Source organism: Salmo trutta, chromosome 14 (assembly GCF_901001165.1).
Source record: "Salmo trutta chromosome 14, fSalTru1.1, whole genome shotgun sequence".
NCBI lineage: Eukaryota > Metazoa > Chordata > Actinopteri > Salmoniformes > Salmonidae > Salmo > Salmo trutta.
Window position 1 is genome coordinate 24,394,246 of NC_042970.1, and position 15,047 is coordinate 24,409,292.

Here is a 15,047-nt window from a genome sequence, read left to right on the forward strand (position 1 = left end):
GCTATCAGAGGTGGGGGGATGAAGTTCAACATGACAACACGTTTTTCTTGGGTTCAACAAGGGCTCCCGAGTGGCGCAGCTATCTAAGGCACTGCATCTCAGTGCAAGAGGTGTCACTACAGTCCCTGGTTCGAATCCAGGCTGTATCACATCCGGCCGGGATTGAGAGTCCCATAGGGCGGCGCACAATTGGCCCAGTGTCGTCCGGGTTTGGCCGGGGTAGGCTGTCATTGTAAATAAGAATTTGTCCCTAGTTAAATAAAAATGAACTTAAAAAAAAGAATAAAAGCTAATGGTTCAGCAGCTAGGTTAGGCATGGCTTACATTTTGTCATTGAGCTCCCTGAAGAGAGGTAAGTGAGGTCTCTGCTGGATGCCTGGCAGCTTCTCTTTGGCTGGTTTGAGGATTTTGGAGTTGGACGAGGCGCTGGTCCCACTGGAGGAGCGGCCCATGGCCCCTCCACTGACACCCCCGGCCCCCGCCCCGGGACCAGCCCCACTGCCCCTGCTCCGAGACAGAGCAGACAGGGAGAAGGCTGACGAGGGGGCCGAGGTGGAGGGGGGCTTGCTGGCCGAGCTGTGTCTTCTCTCTAGGGGTCAGGGGAAAAGCAGGTTAGGGATGAACTACAGTCCACACAGAGACATGACCAACAAGCATCGACAGGCACATAAATCAGAAGGTAGTAACTAGTGTTCCATTTTTTCTTGAAACAACAGGCATTTGGACAGGTACATTTTTGCAATAAATGTGCATGGAATCAATGTGTGAATAAACACTAGTATAAGTGGGTAATAATGTACTAAACACAAAGTCAAAAACAGGTAGTTTTAAAAACAAAGACTAGAAAGCCTTGCTGATCCAGGCCAATTCACCTGAAATAAAAATACGGGTCAGGAGCGTGATTTCCTGTCTGAAACAGAATGGAACGGTTAGGCTTAAAATAACTGATACAAGAAAATACTGACACCAGAAGAAAAAAAATTTAACTAAGAGGAAAAAGAGCTGCTGAACAGGACAAAAGGGAAAATCCGCATTGCAGTATTTAGCCTTAACACTTATTTCTAATGTTATCGAGCACTCACTCCACAAACTAACACAATCTGAACAAGCACACTACACGAGAACTTGAAAGTAAAACAGACAGAAAGAGAAAATGAAAGTTATACAGCAAGAGAGGAAGAAAGCATGCGAGAGGTACAGCTCTTCAGGCCGAAGCAGCTGGAGGCCGTTCCAGTCCTGAGAGGGTTAATCTGACCATTTTACAGCCAGATAACAGAGACTGCACTACCTCCTCCCAACCAGTAGAGCAGCACAACAAACATGTTTCATCTTCTATCCATGGAGAAAAGTGTGTCAGAAAGAAGGAGACATAAAGACAGAAACAGACAATCAGTGAATGAGAGGGCAGATAACAAGAGAATGGAGCGAGAGGATGAAAGCAATAGATAAAGAGAGCAGATCAGGATTAGTGGGAAATAGTCTGCCTGGCTGGCTCGTGGTGGCGTGGCGAGTTAAAACGAAACTCCAACTAACCTTCTGCTAAGCCCATGCAGGTCTGGGCTGCATGCCGAGGCTGTCTCAGTGGGAGAGCAGCAGTAGAGCAGGGCAGAACGCACAGCTGCCACTCCCAGCCCCACACCACCCCAGCTAGCTAACAGAGCAACACCTCCAGGCCCCTTCTTCTCCCTCTGCTGTGACAAAGCCCCTCTCTGTGCCAAGCTGGAGCTTCACACCTCTTCCACCCTCCTACCCATGACCCACTGCCTTCCTGCTAACAGGATAGCACCCAACAGCCTCTCGCCAACCTCCCCCAACCCATAGCTGCCACTCAGTCCAAGGCAGACGCCGCTGCATAACCCACACTCAAGCGTGAGCAGGCTTCCCCAGCATGACGTTTCCACAACGCCTGCCAAATGCTGAGAGAGAGAGAGAGAGAGAGAGAGAGAGAGAGAGAGAGATCCTGGCAGACCAATAGAACAGGAAAACAGAGACCGAGGAGAGGAGCAGCATTACAGTCTATTCTCACACTGGCAAATAACAGTCGTCTCTCTAGAGGGCCGGGGAATCCCTGGCTACAGAGGAGACAGGCTTGCTGGGGTACATTTTGGAAAGTGGGCCACAGCATAGGTCTACAGCACTCAGTGTAGGCTGCACAAAGCAGCTAGGGCCAATCAAAATGATTTACATGGTCCTGTGCAGGCCTGCTCTCCTCAGAGCATACTATAGCTCTGCTTATGCTGATCCCAGATCTGTAGTCTCACAGTCAGTCACTGCTGAGTACTAGCATATAGCTGTGAGGAGAGGATCTTTGTTCAGCGACCGGATTAATAAATGAATGAATAAAAGAGGAGCGGAGCTGCCTGACTAGTGCCTGTTTAAACTCCAGTGTGTCACTCCTGCCCACAGCACCAGGCTAGCTGCTCCCTGTACTATACCCAGGGGCTCCACTGTTCAAACAGCATATGGATGGGCTTCAAGCAATACAGGAGAATGAGGTGAGACAGTCTAGATGGGAGAATCACAGTGCATTGGCCTTCAGCAGACTCTCTCAGCTAATGGCCTTCCTACCAGCAGCAACACTGTGGCTTCATAGAGTGAAAGTCATGTACAACTACACAGACTACATCCAGGGCAGAAAAGGGAGGGTCCCTCTGTGGTACCTTGCAGAGATGAGCTCATTATTTTAATAGAAGTTCACTAGTGTTTCACTGACCAGACAAGTTCAGTCAGCTTCAGATAGGAACTGTTGAGTCCTGCATTAACACACGGTACACTGGAAAACCAATGAATGAACAGGCCTACTATGGAACTTCATAATGCCGAGCCTATCAAATCACTGAGATTATGCAGATGAGACTGACAGTCAGTCTGTGGTACCAGCGTGTGACCTATCTGAATCAATGTTATTGCACAACATTGAAGGTGGAAGTCCTGTTAATCAACTACACTGAAGTAGTCAGGTGCAACCACACCAGCACTAAGCTAACCTCAATTTATGTGGAAAGTACAAACCTCTGTATTTGCTACTCTATTCACATTTGCTATTAGTCCATGATTGTTGTGACTCTTGCCACATGACCAATGAGTGTCACCAATGACACCTGTCTCCCTCTTGTGGCCAATCCTGATCACTGTATAACCAGCAACAATCAGTGATTAAATATTACAGGCTTAGCTGTTTGTTTCTGTCCCAAAGGAAAGGTTGAATAAACACTGCACTGTAAAAGGAGAGTAGTGATTCCACTGAAACCCCGTGGCCTTGACTGGTCAATTTAAATAGTATGGATCCCAATGTCCACACTAACATAAAACAAATCTAATTTTATTTGTCACGTGCTGAATACAACAGGTATAGATAGACCTTACAGTGAATGCTTACAAGCCCTTAACCAACATTGCCGTTTAGAAAAATAAGTAAAAAAATAGATAAATAAAACATAAAAAATGCAAATAAATAATTCAAGAGCAGCAGTAAAATAACAATAGCGAGGCTATATAAAGGGGGTACCGGTACAGAGTCAATGTGAAGGGCCCCCTTCAGGTTAGTCGAGGAAATATGTACACGTAGGTAGCGTTAAAGTGACTATGCATAGATAATAAACAGAGAGTAGCAGCAATGTAAAAAAAAAAAAAAAGGGGGGGGGGGCAACGCAAATAGTCAAATGGGTAACCATTTGATTAGCTGTTCAGGAGTCTCATGGCTTGGGGGTAGAAGCTGTTAAGAAGCCTTTTTTGACCTAGACTAAGCGCTCCGGTACCGCTTGCCATGCGGTAGCGGAGAACAGTCTATGACTAGGGTGGCTGGAGTCTGACAATTTTTAGGGCCTTTCTCTGACACCGTCTGGTATAGAGATCTTGGATGACAGGACTCTTAGCCCCAGTGATGTACTGGGCCATATGCACTACCCTCTGTAGAGCCTCCGACCAGGCAGTGATGCAACCAGTCAGGATGCTCTCAATGGCGCAGCTGTAGAACTTTGAGGACCCATGCCAAACCTTTACAGTCTCCTGAGGAGAAATAGATTTTTCAGGCCCTCTTCACGACTGTCTTGGTGTGTTTGAACATGATAGTTTGTTGGTGATGTGGACACCAAGGAACTTGGTGCTTTCAACCTGCTCCACTACAGCCTCGTCGTTGAGACTGGGGGTGTGCTCATTCCTCCTTTTCCTGTAGTCCACAATCATCTCCTTTGTCTTGATCACGTTGAGGGAGAGGTTGTTGTCCTGGCACCACACAGCCAGGTATCTGACCTCCTCCCTATAGGCTGTCACACTGTTGTGTCATCGGCAAACTTAATGATGGTGGAGTCGTGCAGTCATAAGTGAACAGGGAGTACAGGAGGGGCCCCCGTGTTGAGGATCAGCGTGGCTGATGTGTTGTTACCTACCCTTACCACCTGGGGGCGGCCCGTCAGGAAGTCCAGGATCCAGTTGCAGAGGGAGGTGTTAATTCCCAGGGTCCTCAGCTTAGTGATGAGCTTTGAGGGCACTATGGTGTTATTAATATGTGAAGTAGTGTGTGCATTAGTGTTGTCACGACACCATTTTACTAACGATACAATACCAGGCCAAGAATCATGACACCAAGTAGTATTGCAATACCACAGTGGAAAAATATTCACACTGTTTGCCCCCCCCCCACACACTTGTTCTAGTTTTCTAAATGTTATGCGCATGTGCTAAAACCTGTCACTGATATTCACACTTCTACTCAATACAACAAATTGCATTTAACTTCACACTGTAGTCATTGCCAAAAGTTGAGAATGACACACATATAAATTGTCAAAGTCTGCTGCCTCACTTAGTATGATGGCAATTTGCATATACTCCAGAATGTTATGAAGAGTGATCAGATGAATTGCAATTAATTGCAAAGTCCCTCTTTGCCATGCAAATGAACTGAATCCCCAAAAAAAACATTTCCACTGCATTTCAGCCCTGCCACAACAGGACCAGCTGACATGTCAGTGATTCTCTCGTTAACACAGGTGTGAGTGTTGACGAGGACAAGCCTGGAGATCGCTCTGTCATGCTGATTGAGTTCGAATAACTGACTGGAAGCTTCAAAAGGAGGGTGGTGCTTGGAATCAGTTGTTCCTCTGTCAACCATGGTTACCTGCAAGGAAACACGTGCCGTCATCATTGCTTTGCACAAAAAGGGCTTCACAGGCAAGGATATTGCTGCCAGCAAGATTGCACCTAAATCAACCATTTCCAGGATCATAAAGAACTTCAAGGAGAGCGGTTCAATTGTTGTGAAGAAGGCTTCAGGGCGCCCAAAAAAGTCCAGCAAGCGCCAAGACCGTCTCCTAAAGTTGATTCAGCTGCGGGATCGGGGCACCACCAGTACAGAGATTGCTCAGGAATGGAAGCAGGCAGGTGTGAGTGCATCTGTACGCACAGTGAGGCAAAGACTTTTGGAGGATGGCCTGGTGTCAAGAAGGGCAGCAAAGAAGCCACTTCTCTCCAGGAAAAACATCAGGGACAGACTGATATTCTGCAAAAGGTACAGGGATTGGACTGCTGAGGACTGGGGTAAAGTCATTTTCTCTGATGAATCCCCTTTCCGATTGTTTGGAGCATCCGGAAAAAAGCTTGTCCGGAGAAGACAAGGTGAGCTCTACCATCAGTCCTGTGTCATGCCAACAGTAAAGCAACCTGAGACCATTCATGTGTGGGGTTGCTTCTCAGTCAAGGCTCACTCACAATTTTGCCTAAGAACACAGCCATGAATAAAGAATGGTACCAACACATCCTCCGAGAGCAACTTCTCCCAACCATCCAGGATCAGTTTGGTGACGAACAATGCCTTTTCCAGCATGATGGAGCACCTTGCCATAAGGCAAAAGTGATAACTAAGTGGCTCGGGGAACAAAACATCGATATTTTGGGTCCATGGCCAGGAAACTCCCCAGACCTTAATCCCATTGAGAACTTGTGGTCAATCCTCAAGAGGCGGGTGGACAAACAAAAACCCACAAATTCTGACAAACTCCAAGCATTGATTATGCAAGAACGGGCTGCCATCAATCAGGATGTGGCCCAGAAGTTAATAGACAGCATGCCAGGGCGGATTGCAGAGGTCAAAGGGTCAACACTACAAATATGGACTCTTTGCATCAACTTCATGTAATTGTCAATAAAAGACTGACACTTATGAAATGCTTGTAATTTTACTTCAGTATTCCATAGTAGCATCTGACAAAAATATCTAAAGACACTGAAGCAACAGACTTCGTGGAAATTAATATTTGTGTCCTTCTCAAAACTTATGGCCACGACTGTATAATAGAATACGGCATAGAATAGTGACTTTGCTCATATTTGCAAAGGCCTAGCTGTGATTTGGCTAGAGGAATGAGAGGAAGGAATATACATGCATAATGATCTGCATGTCATTGTGGCAGTAAGGGGAAAACACTGCATGAAACCTCTTCAGTTAACACACAGACACAAACACATGCACACTGCCCCCAAATTTAAAAACATTAGGTACCAACCAGAATGTAAAGAACACCAGAAAGTAGTGATGCACCGATATGACATTTTTGGCCGATACCGATATCCTATATTTTCCTTGCCAAAAAGAAAACAATAGCGATAATTAACATTTTTGCGGCCTTTTAAGCATTCTAGTACAGTTAAATAGTTAACACACACACACACACACAGCGTTCTAAGGCACTGAATCTCAGTGCAAGAGGAGTCACTACAGTCCCTGGTTCGAATCCAGGATGTATCACATCCGGCTGTGATTGGGAGTCCCATAGGGCCGGGCACAATTGGCCCAGTGTCGTCCGGGTTTGGCGTCATTATAAATAAGAATTTGTTCTTAACCGACTTGCCTAGTAAAATAATGTTTACACACGCACGCCAAAAAGTTTTTTTTTTGGCAATTACGTATGTCCCCATTACCAGTAAAACAAAATCAAAACCTATTTCTTTCACTTACTTGCTGTTTCATGGGTTCATTTGTTCAGTCGGTTAATTCTCTTACAGGATTTCATCATACATGTCAAGCAGTGAAGTTTCAGCTCTGTCTGTGGCGCCTCTTCCTCACTGTGTCCGTTTCCATCTTGTCCAGCTGTGTCTAACATTTCACGTAAACCCTGTTTATTGTCTGCATCGAAGTAGCGGTCCTTGCACGTAGTATCGAGCATGGTGGTAAAGAGAGAACAGCACCGAATCGCTTTGTTGAGCAGGTGTTTCAATGCCATGGCAGAGGGTATCACGTCTGCTGCAGGCTCAGTTGTTGAGCTTATTTCTCGAGTCAGTTGTTTGAACGAAGCTAGCATGCTCATATTTCCAAATTTCAAACATGTTCTCAAATGCCATTGAAATGGCAGCAGCGGTATGACAACCAGCACATTCATGAGCATACAATATAACTTTCCTCAGTACGAAATCCTCGATGATCCACTGTGCTGTCAGACTCAGCATGCTCATGGGGTTGATATCGGTGGTCCAAATGTCAGTCTTGAAGCTAATAGCAGTGTGTTTAATGTTTTTTAAATGTTTCTTTTTTAGCAGTGACTCAATTACTGTGCAACTCCGGTAGGGCAACATCTGGAAAATAGCACACTTGGCAGTGTGTACCGGTGCTCAACCTGTCGGTGAAAGCCAACGTCACCCACGACAGAGAACTGTTGATTGTCAAGGGCAATAAATACCATTATCTTGGCGTTAATGGACTTCGCCATTGAGTTGTCTCGCTGAAATTTTCTTACTCTTTCAAATGACTGCTCAACTTGTTGACTACTCGATCCACACAGCAGACATTGTGGGCTAGGTTAGGAATGCTGTGTTGCACGTGTAGCGCTAAATTTTAAAGTGCCGCCATTACGTCATGTACCTACGTTATATAGGTATGCATGTCAGCTCTGACATCGGTTTTGCACATCAGTGTTAAACTAGACATTGGGCCGATGTTGGCATTTTTAGATATACACTGAACAAAAATATAAACGCAACATGTAAAGTGTTGGTCTCATTGTCATGAGCTGAAATAAAAGATGCCAGAAATGTTCCATATGCAAAGAAAGCGAAGTCCTCTCAAATTTTGTACACACATTGGTTTACATCCCTTTTAGTGAGCATTTATCCTCTGCCAAGATAATCCATCCACCTGACAGCTGTGGCATATCAAGAAGCTAATTTAACAGCATGATCATTACACAGGTGCACCTTGTGCTGGGGACAATAAAAGGTCACTAAAATGTGCAGTTGTGTCACACAGCACAATGCCACAGACTTCATGTTTTGAAGGAGTGTGCAATTAGCATGCTGACCGCAGGAATGTCCACGAGCGCTTTGCCAGATAATTTAATTTCTCTACCATAAGCCACCTCTAACATCGTTTTAGAGAATTTAGCAGTATGTCCAACTGGTCTCACAACCGCAGACCACGTGTATGGTGTCGTGCGGGTGAGCGGTTTGCTGATGTCAAATTTGTGAACACAGTGCCCCATGGTGGCGATGGGGTTATGGTATGAGCAGGCATAAACTATGGATAACGAACACAATTGCATTTTATTGATGGTAATTTGAATGCACAGAAATCCTGCGGCGGGACCCTGAGGTCCATTGTGATGCCATTTTTTTTTTTAAGGCAACTGTGACCAACAGATGTGCATCTGTATTCCCAGTTATGGGAAATCCATAGGTTAGGGCCTAATGAATTTATTTCAATTGACTGATTTCCATATGAACTGGAACTCAGTAAAATCTTTTAAATTGTTGCATGTTGGGTTTATATTTTTGTTCAGTATAGTTCAGGCTTACATTAGGCCTATATAAATCATACCTTTGAAGCACATCATGAGTAGCAGACCCTTTTCCTTTCTAACTGGGCCAATCAAATTAGCCTAAACCTACTGTCAAGTTACCAGGTTACTAGCTAGCTAGGTAACATGACTTCACAACATTGTTATCAAAGCAATAATTAGTGGCCCAGGGTTAGTTCAAAACAGCCAGTGGCATAGTGTGAAATTTTATCAACTATTTTTTCCCCCCATTTGAGCTAGAGACAAGTTGTTTTCTTTGCTGTAAAGTTGCAAGCATGCCTGTCGCGAAGCTGTTTTTCCTCTCTAGCACTGCTGGGTGACATCGAACTTGCAAAGCCTACTTAAACTGCCTTGTGCAGGTGAGTGATGGCTGGAAGGGGATGCGCTGCCACACATGATATGCGCATGAAAGTGAAGTGGACAGTATTGGATCGGCGCATATAAAGAGACTAGTTTCTGTTGCTTACATTTTTTATTATTACATTTATAAGCCAAACTGAATTTATAAACATTTTATAAGATGTGCCAGCCAGTGGGTTCTTTAGATCAGTATGGCCAAAAAAATGTATAGTATCATATGAAACGGTACTATACAGTATTCAAAAATGTTGGTATCTTAAGTATCATGACATTTTGGTACCGTGATATTACCGTGGTACCAGTATACAGCGCAACACTAGTGTGCATATTGGGACACAGATGGACTTAAGTGACCAGCCCAGAGTAGAAATGGAAGGAAGTGCCATTCGTTTTCAGACACCTAAAGGAAGGGAATAAAGGCCAGAGGCTTACCAGGTTTACACTATAAAACTGGAGATATCAAATCAAATTTTACTTGCCACATGTGCCGAATACAACAGGTGTAGACCTTACAGCGAAATGCTTACTTACGAGCCAACAATGTAGTTTTAAGAAGAAAAAAATAAAATAAAAGTACCAAATAATTAAATAGCAGCAGTAAAATAACAATAACGAGACTATATACCGGGGGGTACCGGTACAGAGTCAATGTGTGGGGGCACTGGTTAGTTGAAGTAATATGTACATTTAGGTAGAGTTATTAAAGAGACTACGCATAGATAACAGAGTAGCAGCAGCGTAAAGGGGTGCAAATAGTCTGGGTAGCCATTTGATTAGATGTTCAGGAGTCTTATGGCTTGGGGGTAGAAGCTGTTTAGAAGCCTCTTGGACCTAGACGTGGCGCTCCGGTACTGTTTGCCGTGCGGTTGCAGAGAGAACAGTCTATGACTAGGGTGGCTGGAGTCTGACAATTTTTAAGGCCTTCCTCTGACACCGCCTGGTATAGAGGTCCTGGATGGCACGACCTCTATACCAGATATATCAAGTGAATATTCCAATTAAAGTTTAAAAAGCAAACTGCTTGCATGACATTTTACAAACTAATTTGTTCTAAAGACTGAAGGATCCATACTAAAGCTACTAAAAGCATGCCTGAAGCATTACAACGCCATTCCTCTGCATGAGGACATTGATAGTCCAACAAAGTGCCTTCAGAAAGTATTCACACCCCTTAACTTTTTCCACATTTTGCTGTGATATAGCTTGAACTTAAAATTGAGATTTGCTGGGCACTGGCCTACACACAAAAAAACATAATGTCAAACTGGAACTGTTTGATTTTTTTGGCTTGTTAAAAATGAAAAGCTGAAATGTCTTGAGTCAATAAGTATTCAACCCCTTTCTTATTGCAAGGCTAAATAAATTCAGGAGTAGGAATTAACTTAACAGGTCACATAAGTGGCATGGACTCTCACTGTGTGCTATAATAGTGTTTTAGTGATTTCTTACATTTTTTATAGTGATTTTTTAGATGGCTACCTTATCTCTGTACCCCACACATACAAATATCTGTAAAGTCTCTCAGTCGAGAAGTGAATTTCAAACAATGATTCAACCACAAAGACCAAGGAGGTTTAGCAATGCCTCGCAAAGAACAGCACCTATTGGTAAGATGGGTAAAAAAAAAAAAACAGCATGATTAAGTTATTAATTACTCTTTTGCTGGAGTATCAATACACCCAGTCGCTACAAAGATACAGGAATCTTTCAAATCTACACTGGAGTTGATAACCAAGAAGACAGTGAATGTTTGAGTGGCTGAGTTACAGTTTTTACTTAAATCTACTTGAAAATCTATGACAAGACCTGAAAATTGTTGTCTAGCAATGATCAACAACCAATTTGACAAAGCTTGAAGAATTTTGAAAAGAATAAATGGGCAAATGTTCCACAATCCAGGCGTGGAAAGCTTAGAGACTTACCCAGAAAGACTCACAGCTGTAATCTCTGCCAAAGGTGCTTCTACAAAGTATTGACTCTGGGGTGTGAATACTTATGTAAATGAGATATTTCTGTATTTCATTTTCAATAAATTAGAAAAACATGTTTTCACAGGGTATTGTGTAGATGGGTGAGAAAATACATCTATTTAATCCATTTTGAATTCAGGCTGTAACGCAACAAAATGTAGAATAAGTCAAGGGGTATGAATACTTTCTGAAGGCACTGTATGCGTTATTAAGCACAAATTCTTCAAGAATTACACACAACATAGGGTTCTCTGTCAGTTTAGACTAGGCCATTTCACCAAAAAAAGTCATCCTTCAATGAAACAGCTCAATGAACAGATAATACCTTGCTCTTCTTAACTAGAGGTATCAATGATAACTGTAGGGGAAGGTAGGCCTATACATTTTACAAACTAAAATCTATTTTAAAAGGTCTCCAAACTTTAACCTAAAGCACACCTGGAATAAATAGATTATTCATGCCAACGAATTAGCCAGAGGGAGAGAGAGTTTACACCACATTATCTAACCCTCTGCCTCACAGGTGCTCACTTTGTCTGTGGAGAGAGCAGTTCTCTTAACAATTGCACTGAAGCACATGGAGGTGTGTGTGTGTGTGTGTGTGAGCACAGAGGGTTCACCAAGCTGGTTTTAACGAGATACACAGCAAAGCGATCTCTTGATTGTAAAATCCATAATTCATCAATTCTTCCCAGCGTGCCAGCCAAAAAGCCAGTTTAAGAACTCACACAGCAGAGAGGGAAAAATATACTCCTTTACTCTTTGTAGTACTTTTAAGACCTCTTCAGACATCTCAGGGACAGCTTAACATGCTAAAACAATAACTTAGACTGCACTCACACTGAGAGGCGTGGACTCGGAGGAGCACATCAAATATTAACAGGAGAATTGTAAACAAGTCTTAGGCGGTGGAAATCAAAAGCCTGAGCGCTCCTTTCTCATGTTACGTTATAGAGAGTGCAGAGGTGGAGAATGGGAGGGGTGCTTTAATCCTTTCGAATGTGATAGTGTCTGAACATGCGTGCACACGCACTCTATAGTTGTGTCACCCTGACAGAGATTAGTGCCGAGCAGGTTTCCCCAATGCACAAGTCTAGAATATGCTCTCCCTGCCCAAACCCTTCAGAAGAGCTATAAAACAAAAAAACTATTAAACCCGACCCTGGATCAGCTCGGTTTGTGTGTGCGAGACTTACCGTAGTGCGCTTGGAAGGCCTGGGGCTTCACCACCTGGCTGCAGTGGCTGCACATCACCAGGTAGAAGTCGTCCTGTGCTGGACACTGGCCAAATATGGGCATGTCTGTGGTTCCATGGAGGGGGGGGGGGATACAGATGAACAGGATAAAGACAACCAGTATCTATTGAAAACTGTAAGGAGGTAGACACAGGAAGTTTCTGAATGAAACATTTGAAACCATGCAGTGTTATAGACGGAGGGAGATAAAGCCTAGGCAACTAAGCATTCAATACTCTAGGATAATTATGGTTAATTCAGGTGTGAGAACAATCATTCCAGACAAACACTGATTGCACACTTGTAAAGGTTACACACACACACAAAGAGGGTACCAGCCCCATTTCACAGTACAGGAAACAACCTAGTGATAAGAACAAGGAGATGACCGAGTCAGCACTCCAAAGGTTAACTGCTGCAGAAACACAGTGACAGGCTACCCACCTAAGGGGTGAAGCAGGCAGGATAACTACAGCCAGTGTCAGAGCCTGTGAATGATATGTGACTCCAAACAAGAGGTTGGAGAGAAACTGAGGCAGAGACTGTCACTTGGGCCGTACCTGCAAATATTCAAATACACTAAATCCTCCAGGCAAAAAAGAACACCTTCATTCACAGGAATGCATATTATTATCTTATGTGACCAGAATAACTACATTAACAGTGGAATGCAGTTAAAGTTAAAATGTTCAACCTTGGTCAGTCGTTGCATTAGTTAAATGCTTAACAGAGCTAATTGGTTGGTGGATTCATTGATGTGCTCAACACCACCAGTAGAAGCTGTTATGAAGCCTCTTGGACCTAGACTTTGCGCTCCGGTTACGCTTGCCGCGCGGTAGCAGAGAGAACAGTCTATGACTAGGGTGGCTGGAGTCTGAAAATGTTTAGGGCCTTCCTCTGACAACAAATATTGTTGTATGGTGGTATTATACACTTTTTGTTTGTAGATATGTAGTGGTGTAATAATGTGATATGATGTACTGTTTTATCTTTTGTTGTATGTGTGATGTAAGCGCCTGAATGTGTTTGGACCCCAGGAAGAGTTAATAGGGATCCATAATACATACAAATACAAGACTCACTCCTTTTTTTGGTGAAAGCTCCATCATGGAAATCAGACGGGCACACTGGGAGACAAGGAGAGATCAACATTTACCCTCACAAGGAGAACAACAAAGAGCTAATGAAGGGGCTAATTAAGAGATCACCCAGAGTGCCCGCCCACACGCCGTAGCAGACAAGGCCCTCCAACACACGGCTGAGGACACTTGAAACGTCACCAACGTTTCCGAGGCTCTGGCTATTCAAGTCCACACAAAAGCCTACCTGTGCTCTTAGAAAAGTCATTTGCTGCTGTGGACGGGGGAATTAACACGCTGACCCGTACTAAACACAGGGTTAGTGACTGGTCTAACTGGTCTCTTAAATGAGCACCAGCTGAATCACCAGTCCACTCTGCATTCAGGACATTGGCAGTGGCACTGCACTATTGAAACATCCAACATTAAAAAAGTGGTGAAACTCCATGTGCCATTTCATTCCCCATGTTCTTGTGTGGTATGGAGATGAGAAGGAAAGAAAGAGTAGAGTGCAGTTAATTTCACCTTCCTCTTCAATGGCAATGATAAATGATCTAGGTAGAGTAGTAGCAGATATTGGAGGCTCACAGCACAGAGGCTGGCTGCACACAGACACAGGGCAGCAAACTGACCTCTAGCCACTACGTTTCCCAGCTTCCCCTTCTCAGTCTGCTATATCAGTCGCATGGGTGAAGGGGAATCAGAGAGATATCATGGGAGTGAATGAACACAGGAGCAGATCAGAAGAGAGAATCCTTCAGTCACGTTCCAATTATGGCTCTTGTGAGCGTGTCATGTCTGGATGGTGTCCGTGTGTGTGTAGAAATGGCTGTTCCACCAGGGAGACATGTGGTGAGTCATGGTAGAGGTGTAGTCATCCACAGGGTAAGCCATAATACCCCGCACTTCACAGGGCTGGGCCTGAATGTCAATGTGCTGAGACAAAGAGAAGAAAACACACTCCAGACCTGAGGAGGATGTAGAAGTTTGTGAACCAACTGTGATGTAAAACACAGGAGAGGGGCTATGGGTTTGGAAATGGTGATTGGAGCCAACTAAGGGCATACATCTTACCATCACCCGTCCTGTACTCATCTCCTTCCCTTCAAGACCACTGACCTGTTATCAATAGGTGAGGCTGTGGTGAAAAACCTACTCAGTGCTTGTACCTATCCATGGTCATGAGGTAGAGATTGAAGAAAGAAGGCATTAGTGGTAGTAGCCTAGAGTTTAGAGAGGCGAACCAGCAGCCGAAAGGTTGCTGGTTCAAGCCCCGGACAACAAAAATTGGAATGGAACTCAACGGGCAGATAGAAGCTTGCTGGTCTTTGATCCCATGTACCATCTCCTGCCATGGAGCCCTTCTGCAAGGGACTTAAATCCCCACAATTTCTCTCCATCCAGGGGCGCTGCATTGCAGCTGACCCTGTGCCTCGCAACGTGTATGTGTGTACCTCGAGGGTGCTGGGAAAGGCAGAAGATACATTTCTGTTCAAACCAAAGGACAACTAAGTTGTATTCTATTGATGTTTTTAGGACACGATCAGCTCTCCCATTTTCTTACCAGCAGTTTGTTGCACTTACAGCCAGTCGAAAAGTATTCAGACCCCTTCCCTT

General features: G+C 44.1%; 1 protein-coding gene across 2 annotated transcripts in view; it reads right to left on the reverse strand.

Moving 5' to 3' along the window:
* atxn7 (ataxin 7) overlaps positions 1-15,047 on the reverse strand; it is a 34,361-nt gene that overhangs the window by 7,171 nt on the left and 12,143 nt on the right. For both annotated transcript variants that reach the window (XM_029774976.1, XM_029774977.1), the window contains 2 exons: positions 12,313-12,417; positions 325-589 (listed from right to left, as the gene is read on the reverse strand). In XM_029774976.1, the coding sequence (XP_029630836.1) occupies positions 325-589; positions 12,313-12,417 (370 nt within the window). The remainder of the gene's footprint in view (positions 1-324; positions 590-12,312; positions 12,418-15,047) is intronic.